This window comes from Grus americana, chromosome 5, assembly GCF_028858705.1.
Source record: "Grus americana isolate bGruAme1 chromosome 5, bGruAme1.mat, whole genome shotgun sequence".
Classification (NCBI taxonomy): Eukaryota; Metazoa; Chordata; class Aves; order Gruiformes; family Gruidae; genus Grus; species Grus americana.
In genome coordinates, this window is record NC_072856.1 from 31,691,476 (window position 1) to 31,714,030 (window position 22,555).

At 40.2% G+C, this 22,555-nt stretch overlaps 1 protein-coding gene across 3 annotated transcripts in view; it reads right to left on the reverse strand.

Annotated features, from left to right (window-relative positions):
- The window catches only part of RGS6 (regulator of G protein signaling 6), a 297,793-nt gene that overhangs the window by 264,373 nt on the left and 10,865 nt on the right, over positions 1-22,555 (reverse strand). For all 3 annotated transcript variants that reach the window (XM_054828061.1, XM_054828059.1, XM_054828056.1), the window contains exon 2: positions 18,597-18,701. In XM_054828061.1, the coding sequence (XP_054684036.1) occupies positions 18,597-18,680 (84 nt within the window). In that variant the 5' untranslated portion in view covers positions 18,681-18,701. The remainder of the gene's footprint in view (positions 1-18,596; positions 18,702-22,555) is intronic.

Here is a 22,555-nt window from a genome sequence, read left to right on the forward strand (position 1 = left end):
GGGGCTGTATCAAGAGGCAGAGCTCCTCCAGCAGTGCTGACCCTGAGGGGCTCCTCCTGAGGTACCTGCCTGCAGGGCCAGTGGAAACTGTGCCTGGGACACGGGGTAAGCTTTAGCCAGGACAAGATACTCGCCTATTAAGTTATCTGATACTTCACAACTTACAAGAACTTTATTATTATCTTAAGTTTATAAGATTATACTAAAGTGCAGAAATGCTTTCACACAATATGATTATGACCTTATTTTAATTCCAGGATGGCAACTCTAGAGGAGCATCTTCCTTTCATTTTTGCTATTTTTATAGTGTCTTGGTTTTCCTTGGCATCAGAACAGAAAGAAATGCCAAAGCCTTCTCAAAAACAAAACATGAGTTGTTTTCTGGCAAACTGTACTAGCAGAAGTAGTCACCGATAGAGGAAGGGAATGATACAGGAAAAACAGGGCTTTTGATATTTTTCATTGAACGGACTGAGGCAGAGAGAAGTCAACTGAATTGAAGAAAGAAAAACAGAATCCCAGATCTATGAAGTTTCTCTCCACTACATACACCACAGGATATTTCTCCCTCTTTTTTCAAATATGATAAACTCTACACACATGCACACATATATTCATATACTGTACCTATGCAAAAAAGACATATACTTGCATATGTATGCACACACCTTTATGTTATGCATGCAAAAATATTAATATTGTACATATGTACATAGGCTTTACTAATAGAGGACATTTTCTGTACTGCTGATATCTAACACTCCGGTGTTTTTTCTTCTTAAATTTCTTCTTCCTGCTTAATTTCCTAGCACATTAATATTCAGAAATTACATATAGAGGACTTAAGCTTAAAACAACTAAAAAAATTGGCCCAGTCTTCTGCTGCAAGATCATGGAGAGAATTTATACTACTGCTTGACACGTCCAGAAAGATTCAATAATGAAAACATAAAATAATTTTATTACATAAAGCAAATTAGAATGATGCCCTAGAGTGATACCAGCAGCTGCCAGCCCCTTCCCACAAGCTGAGACAGAATATGCAAAAGGTAGTTTTACATATGTCTAGGGGGGGCTACAGCCTTTATTTTCACAAATCCCTCTTGCTCATTTTCAGAAGTGTACCCAGAGAACCACAGACGAATTGGCAGGAGGGAGCACAGGAGGGTGTTTTGGCTACAGTTTCCCCCAGAGCAGGCTGCCATGGGCAGAAAACGTCCCCAGACATCACGTTCGGCCCTTCCGCTAACCCAGTCAGCGCAGCACTGCCCTCCTAGCGAAATCTTCCTTCCCTAGCATCCAGCCTGAACTTCCCAAGCTATAATTCAGGGCCCGTGTCCTTTGTTACATCATCTGGCATTACCAAGAAGTGCCACTAGTCTTCAATCCTCTGTAGGCTGCTATTAGATTTCATCTTTGCCAAGCTCAATGAGCCCAGCTCCTGCAGCCTGCCTTCATGAGACACATGGTCTGGGCTCCTGATCATCTTGGTAGCCCATGCTATTTGGGCTTTAAGCTCTCTGCTAATTAGCTCTACCTTCCTCGCTATCTGTCACAGCAGTGGCAGATCTCAGGTTTTTAACAATCACATTGCCCAAACTTTAAAAGCCACACAAGAATAGGCTAGTTCCTATACCTGAACTGGCCTTTCAGTAAAAATGGACTGTAACTTTTCATTTATCTGAATCTCTTACTTCACAGCTGACACTCAAGGATAAATATAGCTAAGAAAACATCAAAATATACATGCATATACACACACTTTTCGTTACAAGAAAATTAGGGCAAAATCCAGCAAGCTTTTTCATTTGTACTAGCACAAGTCCTGATCAAAACCTTGCTAAAGACAAGGGGAGGATATTCAGTTACTTTAATTGGGTTTGGATTAAGCCATTAACAATCCTAAAGACAGACAAATCTGAGTTAGGATTTTTGCAAGTTCAGTTAGCAGGTAGGAGAACTCCAAAGTAGATGCAGTGTGCTTCAGAAGCTGTGCTGGTAATACACTGGGTAAGATCAAATCCCTTGCTCAGTAGGGTATTAAGGCAGCTCTCCGACTTTAATGTCAGCTACTAACTGAATACTTATTTTTGTTAATGATAGTAAAGGTATCAGTTGCAGCATCTGGGCAAATTCCAGTTTGAGTTATTATGTTTTGATCCAGCCAAATCTTTCTACAGCATCTTCGCATACAGAACACTTTCAGCTCTCATATTGTTATTAAGCAGCTTTCAGCTTTGAACTCTATACCTATTCAACCAAGAGTGGCTGCATTTCAGTAGTCTATGAAATTATTATGTACAGTAAAATCTCTAGAAACATTATGGGTATTTATTTCATTTTAATTTGAACTCATTAGTTAGAAAGAAGCCTCATTGTACAGAGACACATCCAATTCAACAAATTTAGCTTTGATTTTTTAACATTATTACCACTACTTTCCTCCGGAATTACAGTAGACTGAAGCAAGATATTAATTTTGTCTGAGACTAAGCTACATACTGAAAGCTACTGGCCACTTTAATTAGTTCAGCACTCTCAAAAATCATTAAAATGAAAAAAGTAGAGGAAACTAAGAATAAGCTGCATCCCACACACTTAACTTCCTCTGTAGCTTCATATTGCAAGTTTGACATTAAAGATGTTAGTTCAATCAGCAAGAACCAAGTATCCAAACACGTTGCTTTTGCACAGACAATCCAAAACCATGAATAAAGACACAGTAACTTAAAAGGCAAGGCACAGAATAGAGACAGCACAGATAATACGGAAGGCAGCAGGATAGTTTACCCTGTACAGCTCAAAATACCAAACCTCCCTCCCCATTCCCAATATTACAAAGCCACTCTTTGGCCCCAGCATCACTATGTCGTCAAACACCTCAGCTGACCTTCAGTGTGTTCACTACCCAGAGACTGTAACGCAAGCCTTTTGCATTTATTTCTTTGAAACTCTGCTCTCAGAGGTTCTGTTGATAGAGCTGGACAGATTACCAGGACCACTGATGCTCTTAGTATTACTGATGCTTCAGCAGCCTTGCATACAAATTAGTAGTGTCAGCTGCTTCTTCCTAAGGACTTCAAACATTTTTACTGGGATACAGGCACAGGGCAAATTTCTGTAGAAGCTGAAGGACCAGTTAGCTTTAAAACGGGTCTGCAGCTTCCCCACATACTACCCAGGAACCAAGGGAGGCAGGTGGACGCAACAACAAACGTGCAGGCTAAGCAGCCTCCTGGATCCTCCTATACCTATTATTATACCACATTACTTATAAAGATCCTCTTGCACAGATGAGCTGGAAGAAGCAGAGACAAAATGTGCATGTCCTAAGGTGACATTCCCTGGAACATCTTGGAGCAGGAAAGGCCACCAACCTCAGTTTCCCTTCACTCTTACATAAGGATTCAAGACAGTAACTTCGAAGGTACAGCCGGGAACACCAGTAGACTCTGGCTGTATTTCATACACACTTCCTTCAGCTGCCCACCCCGGGAGAGCACCTGCTGCAGCAATGGAGTAACCTGAGAAGCGGAGCAAACTGTCCTCCTGTGCCCCTGCAGTCCATCCACACGTACATCCTTTCCCCCCAGTGCCCCTGTGCTCATTTACAGGGAGCATCACTACTTCATCAGGCTGCAGAGCATTAAGATCCACCAGAAGGGGGGTGGCTCTGTCTTTATATGCTCAAATGCTATCATACGGAAGCTGTCTTACCTTACACTGCCTGCCCAGGCAGCCATAATAAATGAAAAAAGATGATCTACAACATTTTCCTCATATTTAAAATTGGCTTTGAGGGACCTATTAATTTGTGCCATTATTCTATCTCCCTGCTTCTCCACAGAATAAGACATAATCCTCATGTTTCCGTAAACTGTCATGAGGAGGTATTTCACGAGAGGTTTCATTTTAGCCCTGCGCATACACCACTTCCAAAAGACGTATTTTGTACATCATCACTTAACTACTAACACCGCTGCCAGTAGATTTGTGGTCTTTATTTGATGTGTCCATCCTGCTGCATGGAGCTCGGTACGTGGAATCTGACAAACATATCAACTTCATCAGATGCAAATATTTTTATTTTTTTTCCTCCTGTTGAAGTCTGCACTAGCCTCTCAAAGAAAGGAAATCATTATATCACACAATGTTCAGATGCTGGAAACTCATGGGAGCTTCTCATTCATTCATTCAGAGGAGGCACTAAGGTAGCGATCTTAAAAGGAACTGCTAAACGCAAAGTCAAGAGTAACAAATGCAAGGCAGGTTCATGGTAATATTTGGATTACAACACTGAAAAACAACTCTATGAACATAGCTGAGCCAAGTAGCTCTACAGCAGCACCGATAAAGTACATCAATTCACTGCTGCCACTCCAACACAGCCAGAACAAATATTCTGACCCACTTCATTGTAGGGTCCCCTCTTTACTTAATAGATTTGATGCTTGCAACTAATTCCCCTTTAAGAACAAGCAACTATAGAATGCTATTTAATCAGGTCACCATCTATCCTGTGCAGTCCCAAATGAAGCAAACCCAGCCAGTTATTCTTTTCTCTCCATTTCAAAGACAAGGGGAAAAAACACAATGAAAACACTACAAAAAGCCATTAGAGACAACTGATTTTGTCATCAAATTCTTTATACGTTGGACGCAGACCTTAGACAACAGTACAACAGCGCTACCCATCTGGGATTTCCAATGCCTTTAAGAACCCTAGATTTAACAATTCTGAGATGCAGTTTAGCAACCACAACAACAAAACCCCAAAACGTCAGATGCATAAATTGAGGCCACTGCATCCCAGATGATTAAACCAGAGTCATCTAATATTCATACTTTCCCTAGAGTATGTCTCTTTGTTTTCGAGTGCCGTCTTGAGACTCCTTGGCAAAGAGGAAGACTACGAAGTGCAGCTGAGTAGTTCTCTCGCCTGAACTGCTCTCAAGACAGCACTTTGAAACAGGAAGAGACAGGACTCAGGAGAACATATAAATATCTTATAAGGTGCTGGAACACTCAGTAATTAATTTTTCAGCAAGGAGAGGCTTTTATTTCAGCAATGTGTAAAAAATAAATTTCAAATTCCATACCAACTATCTGGCTACTCATGCTCTGACCTGAAGTAATAGCAGAAATGGAAGAGTCATGATTAAGGAACCTGCATAAAACAGACCAAGAGCCCTTGCTTTTACTTAACTTGACTTCCACAGCAATAGATGAGAGATGTATTTCTGTTACAGAACTCTGTGGGAAAATTTGTTTTCTTTTAGTATGAACCCAAGAGAAAAAGAGCACTCCGGTTTTAATTAGGACAAGAAGGGTGGAGTAGTGAAAGATCCTGAAAGCTTTACCTGCTTCAGCAGAGAACTATTTTTGTCCTTCTGGAGTCTGAGGTAGGTTAGACAAAGCACAAAAGCATTAGCCACACCAAACAGGAATGTCCAAGTTTTATGGAAGCACTACCTCAGAAGTTACCATAAGCCAGATTCAACACATCATCTGATGGAGAAAAGAGTGCTCTTCCACCCCTCCTCTCCTTCCTGAGCATTGATTTTGCTTGAGGTTATTCCTACATGCTTTTAACCCACCTTTTCTCAACATATTACTCTTCCAACACGTGGGACCACTTGCCCTGTTCCACAGTCTTCTCTGCAGTCCTGAGTAAACAATTGGTGATAGCCTCAATTAGCTCCCTGATTAGTTGACCTGCTATGTCTGCCAAGATCTGAAGGACAGCTTCAGATGTGCACCTAAGTGGTCTGCTACACATTTCCATTTTCAGGCAGGAAGCCACAGAGAAGAGAATCTGTTTCTTGTGATGTTTCTGGAAAAATTTCCAAGATCAAGAAGAAGTCATTAGACTGGAATATGAATTCAAAAAACACTGAAGTTCCCCAGTCCCTTGATCTCACTGTAAGAAAGAAACTAAGTTCTTACACCACTGCTGCAGCCCACCACTGATGCAACGGTTCCATAATAAGAATGGTAAACAAGATTGCTTTTCTAAAAAAATGTAATGGTTTTGACATATTGTTTCATGCCACAAAACAGAAAAGGTATTTGTAAAAAAAAAAAAGTAATGGGAGGAAGGAAAAAAGCCAACAGAAGTCAGGAGACCAGCTGTGACAACAGACACCTGATGCCACAGGATTGGGTTCAAATATCTGCCCTCAATGAGGCAGCAAAAGAATTTAAATCAAGGCAATGTATAGGGTGGGTGCATTGCAATACTTGAGCTAGTCTAGGTCTTCATCTCCTGATTTGATAAACACACCACCAGGAACCCAATAAAAATCCTTACGGATACCTTGTACACAAGTTTTCATAAACAGTTTCTTTAAATAAAAAAATCCTCATCCTGATATCCCCAAACAAATGTACCTCGCAGCATTTGGTTCCTCTGTGAATTATAGAGCCATTTCATAATGATTCAACTATTTGTTCAGCTGCTTGCAAACTTACTGAGCTAACAGTGAACAACAATTCTTATTTAATATTTCAGATGTTTCTTTCATAGGTCTCATCCTTAGGAATCCAGGAAAATAATACCGATTTCCATTAGGTAAACATTTTGTCAGCAATAAGTTTTGTACACTAAGCATTCCACAGAGGTAAAAAGACATTTCGTGGATCATATTCCAGCATTAGCAAAGAATGCTTAAGAACTAAGGCAGCAATGTTTGAGGGGAGGGGGGAAAAAAAACCACACAAAACCTAAACTTAGTAAATACATATGAACACAAACAGTGAGGTCACAGCGTTACTAAAGACAGAATATCATAAAACAGAGGAAATATTCAGTGCTGCAGGTAAAAGCAGCTACATCGACTGTCACCTCATTGCTCTTAGCAGTTACAAACTGGTCACTATAGGAAGTGGAAAAGCCCTTTTCCAGCAATCCGCAATCACTTGATTGGGCATTTACCACCATACTCACCACCAGCTTCATTCTGTTCAGTGGTTGTTGGTGTTCTTTTCTGGGGTTTTTTTGTTTGTTTATTTTAAAACATCAGAGGCAGCCAGTACTTAGTGAAGCTTTGACTTCATGGATGGCAAAACACACAGACAAGGAGGGGTTCCTTGTGCACCTCACAGGCTTCAGCCTAAGGCTGGGTTTTGACCTTTCCAAGAGCTCTTCTCAAATTTTGCTGAAGTGAAATTGAAAGATAACTCAAGATCTGGCGTCATTTTTATCTAAAGTGCAGAGCACCAGGGAGACAAGCAGAAGAACATCTGAGAAGCCCCTTCAGGAGTTAACCCTGGCAAGGTGAAGGGGTGCCTAGGCAGCCAGAGGGATTCCTCTGTGCTGAACCTGCTGACTTCCCTTCCAACCTGTCAACTTCCCATAGGATCAAACTGTCAGGTCCTGTGGATACAGAACCCAAAACCATCAGAGCCAAGACAGACAGACTGGTATTTTCTGGACATCTTAATTCATACTACTTCAGTAGGGCAATTTCCTTTGCAAGGGATGTCTGTCTGCTACAAAATCAACTGGAATGAAATGATTTCCAACAGATCCACAAAGAGGTGGCAAACTGTCATTGTTTTCTTACGCTTTGGATTCCAGTCTGGCTGCAAGGTATAAGCCTAGAACCTAAAACAGCCACCTCCTCTCTCATTACAGTCTCCCTCCATTAACCAGTTTCCCTGCCTAAGGATTTTACTTGTCCTGTTCAAAATATTCTTGGAGTGGCATGGCTGCCACAGAGAAAGCTGCTCAACTGCTGTACTAAGTATGCAAAAATTTAAGACACTAGGAAGAAAATAATTAATGGAGCCAGTTTACCCATTCCTGCATGTTTTTGTAATTCATTTAGAAAGAAGCATCTCAGCTGCTTGTCCTTGAACACCCCAGGAAGTTCTCTGCAACTTGACATATGTAAATGGTTTCTCTGGTCATTGACTCTTTCTCTCAGCACATCAACTGAATACATGAAAATCAAAGCAGTAAAGCAGTGTCCACCATGGGATATATGCCCCAGCACATGCCCACATCTCCCTTCCATTGCTTTCCCTCAGCCCGGCAGATGAACTCAGTGCTGCTGAGGAAACAGTGAGCAGTGGCCTAAAGGGCACCCAACCTTCAGTTAGTTTCCACCAGCTTAAAACAGCTACACCATGAGAATGGTAACACTGTCAAATGAAATACCTCAGGGGGGGAAATAAAAAATGGAGTAGGAACACATAGCTTCAGCATGCCTTCACCTGCACCTCAGAGGTGACTCAGGACCTCATTCTACGGCCAAATGTTTCTCAAATAGTCCAGTTTACGTAATTAAAGGCAATGATGACAGCAGCAGACTACAATTAGAGCTTGCATGCAGCCCATGAGTGGGGTCAGATACCTTTAAGACTGCTGAAGAACTGCTTGAAGTACTTACCTCTCTTGCAATTCTAAGTCAGCAAATGTTGGGTTTTTTAAAAGCAATCTTGAGTCTTAACTCTCTCTCTCTCCAAAATGCATCACCCTTACAATCCGCTTATTCTTTCTGCCTACTTTTGGTGCATTTTATTTCAATCCTGTTTTTCCTTCAAACGCCATTACCCATGAATGTCAGACACACACACAAAATGAACAGTTTAGCCAAGACAGAACCAGAGCATAGGCCACCACCAGAAAACTTTTAGCCTGTCACAATTTCATACAAGGGTCAAGGTCTTTCCTATGCCCCTGAAACTCTCAGACATCTCTTAAGTGGGAAGAAGAGAGCACCACTGATGCTAAATACATTATGAACAACTTAAACACCATTTTTATTGCTGAAAAAGAAAACAGAGATCTCTGTTTCTTGCATGCAGAAAGGAAAACTTGTTATAACTCAAGATGTTAAGTGCTTTCCAGTCAAAAATACTTAAAAAAAAAAAATCACTACCAAAGTAGGTCACCTTTCCTGGTAAGAGGACCAAGGAAAAAAGCACTTAGGCTCGCTGTTTCTGAAGAACAGATGCTTTCACATTATTAACAAAATGTGGGTTTAGTCACTTTTTTTTCCACAGATAACTTTCCAGATACAAGCCAATAGTTGGACTATCTTCAGCATACAGACAACAATAGTGCCATTATTGTAGCTGGTTTTTCCACGCATAGAAAAAATATAATTAACACAGCTCCAGTTAATTTTACTATTAAGAGCCCAGTGGGGAACAGTGCAAATGACAAGAACCCAGTGCTGCCAAGGTTTATGTGACATTTTGTGCAAGTTATTGAATAAACTAATTTGTACGTAGCTACAAGCCCATGTTTAACAAAATTGCATGGATTTACTGATGGGGAAAGGCATCTAATTATAGCATCAGTGAATGAAATAGTCCCTTTAACTGGGGCACCACCAAAACAGCTCCTGCCGCCACGGCTGTGCCAACAAGCAGAGGAGAATTGCGCTCACAAATACAGAGGCTGTTAAAGAGCCTCCACAAGCCCGCCAGTTCCACGTCTTCCTGCTAAAACTGCCAACTAATGAAAAACATAAGGAAAAGCCATGTGAAACAGTAACAGAGCCAGAGAGGAAAATTCTTAATATGCAATGGCCACCAAACCTATTTTCATGAAATGAGAAAAAAATACAACTCAAGATAGCTGGTAGAGGAGGAGAACAGAAGTGATACCTGCAGCACTATACTCTGAGAAGACTGGTGCACAAAACCATTTCCATCTAGAGTTTAAAAACATAATCACAGAACCATTTCTATTTGACTTCAATCTCACAGAACCCCATTTATACAAAATTGAAATATGAAGAGGGTTGGAACTTTCTCTCTCAACCAAGAAACAGATCTGAATAATTAATATATTCCTTGATTAAATTCTTCTTCCTACCTATTCCACTCATTCTAGTCTCAATTAAAGCATTAAAAAAATACATATAATATTTTGTCATTTCTTCTTGTGTATGCCACATATGTATCACTTTACCTTCAGAGGCACTGAATTATTGGTCCAAAGTATAATTTCCAAATGCTTCAATGCAAGGTAATATTAATGAGCTCCATTAACATCAAAGAAAAGCAAAGTAGGGAGACATCTTATTTAAATGAACACATTTGCCCATTTCCCCCCAACCCTCAAAGACATGTAGCCTTTGAACTAAAATATCAAATATACTCAAGAATGAGAATACAATTCTTTGTTGAGCAGACCTGTGCACTTCAGTGTCTGGTTAGTCAGTTACTTTTCATTTTCTTCAGTTCATTTAACTTTGGAGAGACAAGGAAAAAGAAGATACAGGACAACAACTGTAGCGATAAAGAAAAAAAGAATAAAAGTAATTGCTTCCCCTTGAACATGGTATGACAGCTTCTCATAAAAAAAAGCAGCGTGCTTCAAAGTGTCTTAGGATGCAAAACATGAGTTTTTTAAATGGCACTTCATTTGCATATTTTCATGGTCCCGCACATGTAATTCTATTTATTGAAACGAATCCTCCCACTCAAACTTTATCATGAAGCCTTATCAAAGAAATTCATAATCCTCTGAAGTGGTATTTTATTAATCAGGATAGAATAAGGGTTTAGCTGAAGTGCTATTACAAACAAACAAAAAAAAGTGGTTTCATATGCATTTCATCCAATTCCATCCAAACTCTTTTTCATCCTAGTATTAGGGTTCAAGACCGCATGTGAAATAGCCAGAAGCTGCCTCCTGAAATGTGTTAGGCTGGTTGCTCTCTACTACTTCACTACTTCATTTTGGTTTAGTTGTAATAAATAAAGCAATCCCATGGCTAAAATACTGCTTTAGGCAGAAAGAAAACACTCATGTTCAGCATCTTGCCCAAAACAACATGCAAAAGTGAATCAACAAACATGGTGAAAATACTTCAAGACCATAACTTAAAATGCTGACAACAACGAATACACAGAGAACGACGTGAGAAAGATCCTGGGGAAGTAAAAGAGAACCATTTCCAAAAATGCAAGGCACTAAGTGCTACAGCTAGAATAGCATAATCTTACCCTCTAGCTGAACCTTCCCTTTTTATCTCTGTATTCTAAATTTGCACTGGCTGCTTTGCTAAAAATATACTTTGAAGTTGTCATAGCTATTGGTCCTGGCTCATCTTTTTTTCTGCCTCGGAGAACAGCTAAAGTAATAGATCACTGTAATTAGACTTTTATGGGTGCAAGAGACAGTTTGTTTCAGTTACAGACAGAAACAGAGAAAAGATGAGCCAGAGAGGAAAGAAAACTAAATAAATTTAAATAAGACAACTGCTTCTGAATATGAAGAAAACAACAACAAGATAGCTATAGACTGATCAGCAAAATCTCTAACTACAAAGAGGAATACAATACACAAGAGCTAAGGTCACCTTTACACTAGGGCTAAGGCCACCTTTTCCAAGCCTGGAAAGACAGATTCGTATGTGTAAAATCCAAAATGAATCATTCTGTGCATGCATTATTTGAATGGGAAGATTTAAGACATATAGGATAAGAAAATATATCATATATATATATCTTTTTAATATGTATGTTCTAAGAACCTATCTGCTACATTAGGCTAAACGATATAGCCAGGAAAAACGTAAAGGTTATTTGTTCATCCTCATTACTTCAAAGGCATGTAAGTGTATGTGTACGTATTTGGATATCTAAAAAGAGAAACAAGAAAATAGTTAGTTGAGGGTCTACCTACCTACCACATTACCTGCATTCCCCTATTTGTAACTTTGCACACCACTTACTAATCTGAATATTTAACCTCAGCTAAGTGTTAACCGTTACTGCAAGACAAATGATGGAAAGAAACAACAAACCACAAAGTGTCCAAAAGCCCCTCCTGCAGGTGGATCACCTCCGCCTGGCTCTAAACACACGTTCCTACCGCTTGTATGACAGCTTTATTTGTGTCTAAGCAATGATGCAAGTCAGCTTCTGAAGTCCTCTGGGCACTAACTTCTTGCAATTTTACACTAATGCCTTAGATCATTAATCATTCATACACATCTAACAGATGCAGAAATCAAACCCACAGTCCCCAGCTTTACCACATGGCTCCCCTGACAGCTACAGTCAAGGTCAGTGGCATTGGCTTTGTTCAAGGACCCTGTGATGTGTCACATTTCAGCAGTACAAATTGTTTACTAATGCACAAATAAAGGGTGTTTGCAGGTATTTTAGAGAGCCCCTATCCAAGGTATTCTGAAGAAGGTACAAATGTAAAGCTAGAAAGGCTTCTTGGCTCATTGTGTTTCCTTTACTTTTGCAAGAAACAATGTCACGCAGGCCTCTTCAAAAACATGCCTACACCTATCCTAAAACCGGCTGGCTTCCTTGGCTGCACTACTCCATGCAGTGGCTACTCCAGAACTCCATTTTTCTGAGAATTAGGAACCACCTCCTAATTCCCAGATTGCATTTATTCATCAGAAATTTATAAGAATTTGTGTGCACGTCAGTACTATCAGCTTAGTAAGGTCTTCTCCCTGCCTGACATTATCCCTTAGAGCACTCTTGCAGAGTAATTACATCCCTCCTACCTCATTTTGTTTTACTGGGTTAAATAAGCCACTTGTTTCTAGTCCATCCTGTATAACCAGGTCATGTTTTCTGAAGACAGAGATGACAGCAGAGAAGACTACACCATGACCTACATGAGGCCCTATCACTGGCCCTTTGCCTAATTCTACTGACACCTATCACTCCCCTGAAAAATATTTCTCCAAGGCACTCTGGGATTATATTTGTGTTTTTCATTGCCATTGCACAATACTGGACCATGACTGTCCTATGACTTACCAGCGTACGCGGGAGTCTCCTCTCTGCTGCTCCTACCCGACAGGTCTGTTGCACACAGCCATTCCCATCTTTGTCCCCCACTGTACAGCCTCTCTGTAGGACTAAATTCGATGCCACTACTGTGATTCCTCTCCCCAAGATTTTGCTATACGAGGTTTGGAAAGGAGAATTATTGAACATTATGCCAGTTATTACAGGAAATGCCAAGAGGGAATCTCCTAGATAAAAACCACCCAGCTTTGCCTTTACCGCAGCCACAATTTACCAAGTAGCCCTTCTTCCCCACAGACATTTTCCCCTCTCTACGCAACACCCTATGCAGTCAAAGTTGTTGACACAGTAAATTGGTTGGATAAAGAAGTTAGCAAGATTTTAAGAAACAGTCAACTTGTGGTTACAGCCAAGGCATATGAGTATTTGCAGTGATAAATTAACTGAAACCTCCTTTTCAATATGCAAAACAGAAGTGCAGAGTTAAAGCTGCCCTGCAGCCTAACCTGTATGTTAACACATCCTAGTAACAAGATTGGGTTTAAATTTATTTTCCAACATTAACAATGATAGTTTGGGGGTTACTTATCAAAAATTGTGCGTGTTTCAATTCCTCAAGTACTGATATGTAGTCTCAAATTCAGTCCTACTTTAATCCTGGGTTACGGCTTTTAGTTGGGAAACAGAGTAAAAAAATCAGGAAATGTCAAGAGCAAGCTGTTAAAGTAATTCTAGCAACAGTACAGAAAAATCTTTGGGTAAAATTGAAGACTATAGGTCTGCAGTGTTATCAACTCATGCACTATGATCACAGTTTTAAAATTTTATGTTAAAGGACCAGTTACAAAACAGAGGCAATTGTGCGAGAATCTCAGATTTCATGTACAAGAATAAGGTTCAAGGCCTTTACATGCAGCAGAATCCTAGAATATAACTCAAGCGACAAATAAAGAGAATGCCAAAAGTATTCAACAGTTTAAATGCATTTTAGGTTCTGCTACCTCTCACTAAACCAGCATAAAACCTTGAGAGGCTTAGGAAACCTCAGAAGACATACAGATTGCTTTCATTTAATAAAGTATAAAAGTTGTATGCATGAAATCCCTCTCATTATAACACAGCATAGCTTTTTCTTTCTTTGCAAGAAGTCATCATTTGCACTATACCTTTATGGGTTTTGTCTGCTTTTGGTTGCTTGCACAGTGTCCTACTGAGATAGCTTTACATGTGATATTTAGCACAACTTAAGAGCAAAGAAATAGCCTTGGTCTTCTGACTAGCTCCCAATAGCAGCATTTTCTTTTTTTTTTTTTTTTTATCTGAACTGCTAATTTTAACAGTCTCTTTCCCCATCTTCCTGCTCTGTGGTCAATGTTTTTTGCATGCATACATCTGTCTTCCCCACTGCTTGTCCTCCCATTTCCCATCCTATCACTACGCTGGACTAGGTCTGAAAGCAACACTCCAGCTATTTGCCATGACTGGAACCTTGGAATCTGCCTGGAGAAAAGCTGCTAATGTTAGGTTCCTTTTTCAAGAAAAAAAAAAAATGATTACAATTCAGATCTTAAACCAGCACTTGAAAAGAGGGCAAGGCTGCCAAGAACTGAAGGTAGCAAACAACTCAGATTTTTCTGAAAGCATCTTGTGGCAGCTGCAAGTTTGTATTACATTTACTTAGAACAGTAATTGCCTTTGGAAATTAGATTTTCCTGCTTGTTCAAAAGCTTTACGATAAGTAACCATAAAAATTCAAAATTTAACTCACGAAGTGCCAATGTTAGCAAGCAGACATAGAAGATGTGTCTGGCCAAATTAAGCAGAGATGGAAACGCACCATCAAGTAATCCAGATCATTTCTGTGGCAATACCCTTTGATATCCCTCAGACCATACGTGCATGCTCACAGTGGTTCTAAACATCTCTAACAGTACAGTTTGCAAACTCTTCCCCATCCTAAGAGATCTCTCTCAGGAACAAATATGCCTTGCTATCCAATCTAGATTTTAATTTCTGTGTTTTCATCCTTCTTGTTATATTCTCCAGGTACTCCTAAACAATTCTTCCTTATTGGTATTTTCGGTTCTTATTTAGTCAAGCCCTAAATATTGCTATTTTTCTTTTCTTTCAGTGACATGACAATTTTCCACCATCCTCTCTGTAAGAAGATTTGATTTGCGAAATTATTTTGGTAATAGGTCACCTAATATGTCTGGTGCCAGAAGGTGCCCATGAACCATTTGTCTTTCAATACAGTCTGCAGGTGAACTTTCAGACACAGATTATTGAAACAATGAGCCAAATGGCCCCTGGGACATAGTAACCAGCACTTGGAAGCCAGAAAGGCAATCAAGGGTGTCTGGATTTCAAGGGAATGTGACAGTTGTTTCAAGTCAATTGATATTTTCTGTTACTGTCTGCTTGGAGCACGTTTTCCTCCTCGCACTGGCTTTTTATTGCCTTTTTCTCCTTCCGTGCGGCAGCACCCACACAATGCTCACAGCCTGAAGTGAGGACTGGGATGTCACTCACTTCCACAGAAGCCCTCGTGTATTGACACTACCTGCTCCCATGAAAAGGAGGGTAGAGCATTTCAAACAGTCTTTTTAAGCACCGTGTACCACTCTTCCGGCACTAATCCCAACAAAAAAATACATCAGCATCTTCTCCAGATGTGGCCAGAGTTATTAAAGAAAACATGGTTCCTATGTTTTACTCACAGAGCAGTACTTAAATGGCAACGCAATTTCTGCAGCACCCTTAAATTTTTCATTGGATATCCCTACATCACACAAGATAAATGACAGCACATCCTTACTGCGGCACTACTCGTAGCCCTGTAACCAGCCCAGGGCTAAGTACTGAGACATACAGAGAGATGAGAGGAAGCACAAGTCCTAGGAGCAGGATGCAGCTTGCTTAATTATAGATGTCTACCATATGACATAAGTACCTGACAGCTAGGTGTCAAGGCACCCATGATAGTCAATGGAGACTGAGTCAATACAGCTCATGTAGTTTAGGGTACAATTAATTTTAACAAGTGTAGGGTGAGGCAAATCACACCCAAAACACCACTTACCCTAATGAGTGCATCTGCACTACCTAATTCACACACAGATGTCTTCCAGAACAGTAGGGCAACACTGAGCATTTTGGATTAAAAAAAAAAAAAAATAGCATGCCTCACAATTTGATAAATATCAGCCCCCAAAAGGTTAACCCTGAAGGTAGAAGAAAATAAGACTTATCTCATTGAGACCATCTGCTGTAGCAATCAAAGCAGTTAGAATCTATTTACTTGCAGGAGTCCATAGAGAATATCAGAAACTAATTGAAGGCAAAATAAATTAGTTTATTTTGTTCTGCATGGCCAAAATCCATCCCACTTAGTTTTACCTACCTAAGTAAAGAGAACAGCCTGTTCTAGGCTTTTCTCCATAAACAACAGAGACAGAGGGTGCTCCAAAAGGACACTCAGCACCACCTAAGATCTGGTTTGTCGTTTAGATGTGTGTATCTCTCACTAGTGATTATAAGGACAACCAGGCTACCACAAGTCTCGGCTTGTGAACTTCAAATAGACCTCAGTGAGTCTCAGTAAAGAAAGCATGAACAATTTGGGGTTGTACTTGTAGGGCTTTCCTCCCTCAAAACCTACAAACATGACAGTTAGGACAAGCAACAAAATAGTTGACACAGCAGGAATTACTGTGGTTCCATTACGGAAGCCCACCCTTATTTCTTCTTCCTTAGGGAGATCAACAATTGCATCTCGGGTTCCCTACTGTGAGAAGCAAACCTTTTCTTTTACTGTGATGCAACACCAACCCTGAACTGTACGGTATGCTGGCAGATTGTGTTTTGTATTTCAGGGAGTCCAGTGCAGCGTTTTTCTCATTCATTACTGGCAATCAAGCCATTTGAAAGGAAATGAGAAATGAAGAGCTAAACACTCATTTGGAGAGAGGAGGGATAATCAAGAGAATAAAAGTCTTGTCTCAGATTTTGCATATGATTTCTCAACACTAAGGAACATATAATTGATGTGTAATACATACAACTGGTATCAAACAGTAAATTAGATTTAGGAAGTCAATCACCAGTGGAAATTAACTTTGAAGAATAGGCAGTATTAACCCTATTCATAAAAACAGCAATAACCCTCAACAAAAAAAACCTGACAGACGTGTTAGCTTAATATTGACAATACAGAATACAGTATTACCGAACAATGCATGGGGTATGCTATTCTAAAAGATAACTATGTATTTTGACAGATGACTGTATTATGAAGGGCTGATAATACTGACATCTGAGGAACACCAGTAAGGAGAGATGAATGGTATGAGTTCATTCCTTATCGATACCGCAGAACTTACAAGCCTTATTCTGCAGTGACAATAATGAAACACTAAAAGGCAAAGAAACTGAGAAATCCTTCAGTAGAAATGCCATGAGATGAATAGAAAGTGAGGCACATTTAAATAAAACATATTGTTTTCAAGAATAGGTAAGTGGATTGTCTGCAGAGTCACAGATTTAATGACCTAATTCTAGATCATGCAACCAGAAACTTCTTTCATATCCCATATCTGCTTCAACCTGCTGGGGTGTTGGACCTCTCAGCAAACAGGTTCTAAAAAGATAATCTGACTGACTACTGCTACTTCCAAATTAGCAGCCAAAGTGTGTTCATAACACATTCAAAACAAACAAGCCTACACATTACCCAGAAAATTTTCCCATGTTAACAATTCCAGATTCCAAACCAAATATGCAACAACTAAACCAAAATTGCGGTTATCAAAAAGTAACACTTTAAACAACTTATGCTCTATACGAAACCTAAATTATTTTCTCAGCATATGAAAGTCATCAAGATTGCAGTCACGCAAGCAGAAAACAGTACCACGTACACCCAACACATTTTAGATATTTATAGCTATTTTGTAAGGTGTAAAAATGAGTGAAAATATAAATTTTACCCAGGATCGTACTACACAAGGAAACTTGATTTGAGCTAGCATTGTAGCTCCTGAGTTAACAGAACAGTAGCTTATTTGAGCCATGCAAGAAATTATATTTTTTTTGTCAGAATCACACAGCACTTTCGCATGCTACATATTTTGCAGGCTAAATAAAATATATTTACATGATTTCATTAAATTACGAGAAGACTCAGTTTCACAGATAACAGACACACCTACCCTAGAGTAAAACAATACCTTAGCAAATGGGTCAATAGATTGCTTTCCTTTATCTTTTATACTACCTCCAAAGTACTTCAGAATAAGACATTTTATCATGGTGAAAGAATGTTTTTAACATCATGTAGTGCTGTTATTTTACCTTTGTCCAATTCATTTTTCACTACAACTTGAGTGGTTTCGCTTTTTTAATTTAACAGTACAACATGAAGTAATAACAACTACCTGCAAAGAATCAAACTGTAAATTATGCAACCAAAAACACAATATGAAAATAGAAAAAAATGTACTAAAAGATTGTTGTATGCCAGCTGCTTTATGCTTAGTGTGATAAAACTTGGAAGGTACATTCATTTTAGCTAGACTTAGTAAAGTTGAAGGATTAGCTAAAGTCATATCACAACTATTCACAAGTAGTTATAAATTTTGAGTTATTAGTTTGTCATCAAATATTTTATATAAACAAGCTCAAATGCTTCCACTGAACAGACTTCCAAGTTCTCAAATGCTATAGTTTTAAATACCTACTTTCCTAAAAACTATTTCAGCTATGCATCCAAGCAGCCTGAAGCATACCTTTGACTTCAAGAGGGGCATGGGATTCTTTTTATGAGGAGATTTTTGCAAACAGCTCCAAATCCTTACCTTTCTGTAGACTATCATATTTGGAGAACTCTCCTCTGGATCAGCAGTTTCCACATTACTTGGATCAGTGGGCGCTTGGGCCATGTTTGCCTCTCGTCGCTCAGACTGCAAGGACAGGAACAAAAGTCAGCATCACTCCAGGCTGCAGAGGAGCATGGCAAGGACGTGCAGTTACCTTCAAGGCAGACAGATGAGGATGGTACGGAGGGAACCACGCTCCAGACTTCACCCAGGGCAGGATTTTATCACACCGTGTCAGACAGTTAAATGCTTTGAACTGATTTGTCTAAAGCACACTGCCCAAGAGTGAGGGCTGCCAAGTTGCATACAGCTGTGGTTCGGGTCATCCCATGCACACACATTTCTCACCCGCTCCCGATCTTTTATCATAAGACCCCATTCAATAAAAGACCAATTAATAATCAGCACACTTCCTTTCCTTGCTATAAAGCACAAACAGCTTAGACTTTTCTAGGGCCTTTTGAGGTGCCCTCAAACAAAAAGCCAAGGAGGATTAAAAGCTTGCTGCGAGACAGAGTGAAACCCCACTGGAACCATCGGGTGCAGACGGCTGTCAGGCACACTGCCGGTTGCCACCTGCGGACACTTGGAGCCGCCTCTGGCTCTCCCCAACCCCAGGGCAGCAGCTGGGAACCAGGGAGGCATAGCTGCTTGCTCAGAGTAAGCAGCTTTCCTCATCTCTTCACATGATGCAGCCAGGAAGAGGCAGCAGGACACAGGCAAACAACCATGCATAATACTCCTTAACCCAAACTATCTTCTAGAAGCACAGAAGTGCTGCCTTATCTCTGCCAGGTCATGCCATGCTTGAAGCAAAAAATACTAGTTTAAAAAAAATAAAGACCCAGTGCAGGAAGGACACTAAGTCAAATGCTATATTTTAAATTTTTCTTCCACTAGCACATTTGACAAGTTACATCTTAAATTAAATGCTGCTGTGGAGCCACATGGTGACCATTCCTAGCCTAAGAGGGAACATTGCCTCTTACAGACGCTGGCATTAAAGCTCTTTGACAAGCTTGGTTTCTTTAACATTGGAAGGATTGAAATTTTCCATCTCAACATATTTTATTAAAGATTGAGACAAAGAGGTCTAAGTATGTTCACACATGCATAATCTACACATTCATTCCTAAAATACAGTTCACCACTAAACTGCCTCCCTTATTTCAGGAAGATGACACTTTTGTATTCCCTTCTCTACCCACTTTTCACATTCCCACAGGCGATAAAGTGCCCCAGCATATAATATACATATAGAGCATACAATTATATGTATAATACAGCTCCAAGCCATTCTAGCTGTCAGTTATCAGCTCCCAAGGACAAGTGCCAGAACTGGACAACCTCAGACCGTGTCCCAGCTCTGTCCTGTCTCGACAGTGAAAAGGCTATTGCTGTGACATGGCATCCTCCACTGGAGCCAGAAGCAACTCAGACATCCCTTTAAGCAAGGGATGTCCCTTCAAGCAAGAGATAATGGAGACCAAGGTTAAATAATCTACATCAATCCAGATCCCTTCATTTCTTTCTTTTATTAAAGTATGCATGCACGCACACATGCATTTGTACATGCACATACCAATTTTGCAACTCAGTAATACAGTTCTAGCTCAAATTAAACCTTATACATACCACGCTCAGACCAATTTAGACACTATTTTATATTTAAAGGACATTAATTTATTTTAACTCCTATTAAACTCTCATGTCTTCCTATAAGCCCAAACACTGCACTGTTGTGCCAGGTCATGAGCTAAAAAGGAAATGGAATAAATTCTCTACGCAAAATTATTAGATGCAAAAAACATTAAATAGCACAAACGGTGAAGGGTAAAGCATTTTAAAATTATAGCACTTCAAATGATTTACACTAATGTGCATTTTCACAGCACTTAGTCATGATTTCAAGGCACTGAAGAATTAGGCTGTAGGTATTGTCACTCAGTTGAACAGAGCAGAACTAGGTAGAGATTTTATTTAACTTTCTAAAGGCAATTACAAAGCAGAGTTGAAAGCATATGTCAAGTCACCCAAGTTTCAGCTTCACCTGCAGCATGTAAAGTCCATGTTTACTATTTACATTATATCTGAGATTATATATGCATACTTTAAAAGAAAACAATTGCAATTAACTTTTGAGTAATGCTCCTTTAAAGTAGGATTTCCCAATTTATAATCAAAAAGCCCTCTGCAGCATAACTTAGCTGTGCTTCACTCACTGTGTTATTCACTTTGAACGTCCATATTTACAAATTCTGTTGTTCTTGTTATACTGTCAGCTCACTTGATCTTTTATGATACTTCAGGATCTTCCCCCATAGCACATTGTGAGGCTTTTCATCTACTCCAGTGCAACAAGACAAAAACATCTTGCACAATATGCAGTAGTGGCTGTCACGTTGTTCACTGTGACATCGAGGGAGCCACTGACTGCCTCCGAAGAGCTACAAAAGGTAATCAATACAAACAAACCTGTTGTTGGGAGACAGAAATTTGTAAAAGTGCTTCCCCGCTGGTGCCCAGCAACTCCTGTTGGGTTTTGGTCAGGAGCAGGGCCCCCTTTGCAGGAGTGACAGCAGGATGGATGTCGCAGGAGACAAGGTAGGACTCGGGTGCACCCCGGAGCAGAAACACGTGTAGGCATCCCCTCCACACAGCCTGGGCACTGCTGGTGCTGGGATGAGCCTTAGCAGGGCCCCTGGACCAGGGGTCCCCCAGGGCCCTTGAGGAATTAGCAGGGCTCTGACAATTACCCAAGTTTCTTCCCTTTCTTTTAGACTGCTTTTTTAAAAAACACAAAATCCATTCTTAGATGGCATTCTTATTCTAGAGGTAAAAAAAAGACTACAGAGAAAATAAGACAGTGATAAGACACGGGCATGCTCTTGGCTCTTCAAGGTGAAAGCACAGCAATGCTGGGTGCCCATGGATCCCATTACACCTATGCTTTTTAAGGTATGGAGTGGAGCTCAGCACCCAGGATGCGGGACTGCTTCCCTGCACTCCTGCCATGCTAAAGCCTGGTTTCAAACCAATTCACAAACAGGGCATTCTCACCAGCCTGAGGATTTCGGCACCCATTTCACACCCCACAAACCGCCAGCCATGCAGCAGTAATACCTCTGACCAAGGAGCAACATCAGCACAGCCCCAAGGGAGCACCGCTTCGTCTCTGCCTGCGGTACAGGCCACCAGGGAGAAGGGCAGAGCGCCCCAGAGCTAGGGCTCCAGTGATGGAGGCTACTTGCTGTGAACACAAAAGAGACTGCTCACATTCAAAGTACAGGTTTCTTACCCTAATACTATGTTAACATGCTGCATTGGCAACTCTTTAATTAATATAATGATATGCAAAAGTCCACATCTGACTTGCATAGTTGTCTGTTAAAAAACAGACCAACAAAACCCTGTAGCCTGGCATGAAAGAATCTCAGGACTAATTTTTCCAAGGGATCCTATTGAAATGTATTCTTTCTACACAATTTTTTTCTCACTGACAGCCCAGTCTACTCAAGATGCAAGCAGAAAGTCAACCCAACGTCACTACACAGGTTACAAGCAGAATCTGCCCTCTAAACCTTCCTCTAAGCACGTTTACAATGCATCAGCCAGAAGAGAATCCAGCTCTGTCTTATACAGACATTTCAATTACATGGAGCTGAAACGGGTGAAAACAAACATTTTATTTACATTTTAAAAAAAAATTAAAAGTACTCATGCACAGCCTCCAGTTAAGAGCTTCACCAATTACTACCTGAAGAGTACCATCAGTGCCTTACTCCTACAGGCAGTTTATTACATTGCCAGCAGCTAACTCATACCAGCCTGCATTCACACACCAGCAATCTAAATCCAAACGCATACCTTCAAAAAATAAATGGTCTCTGAATTCCGACTCTCAGGTTCAAAAGATGCTGTTTTCCTGACAATAGCCA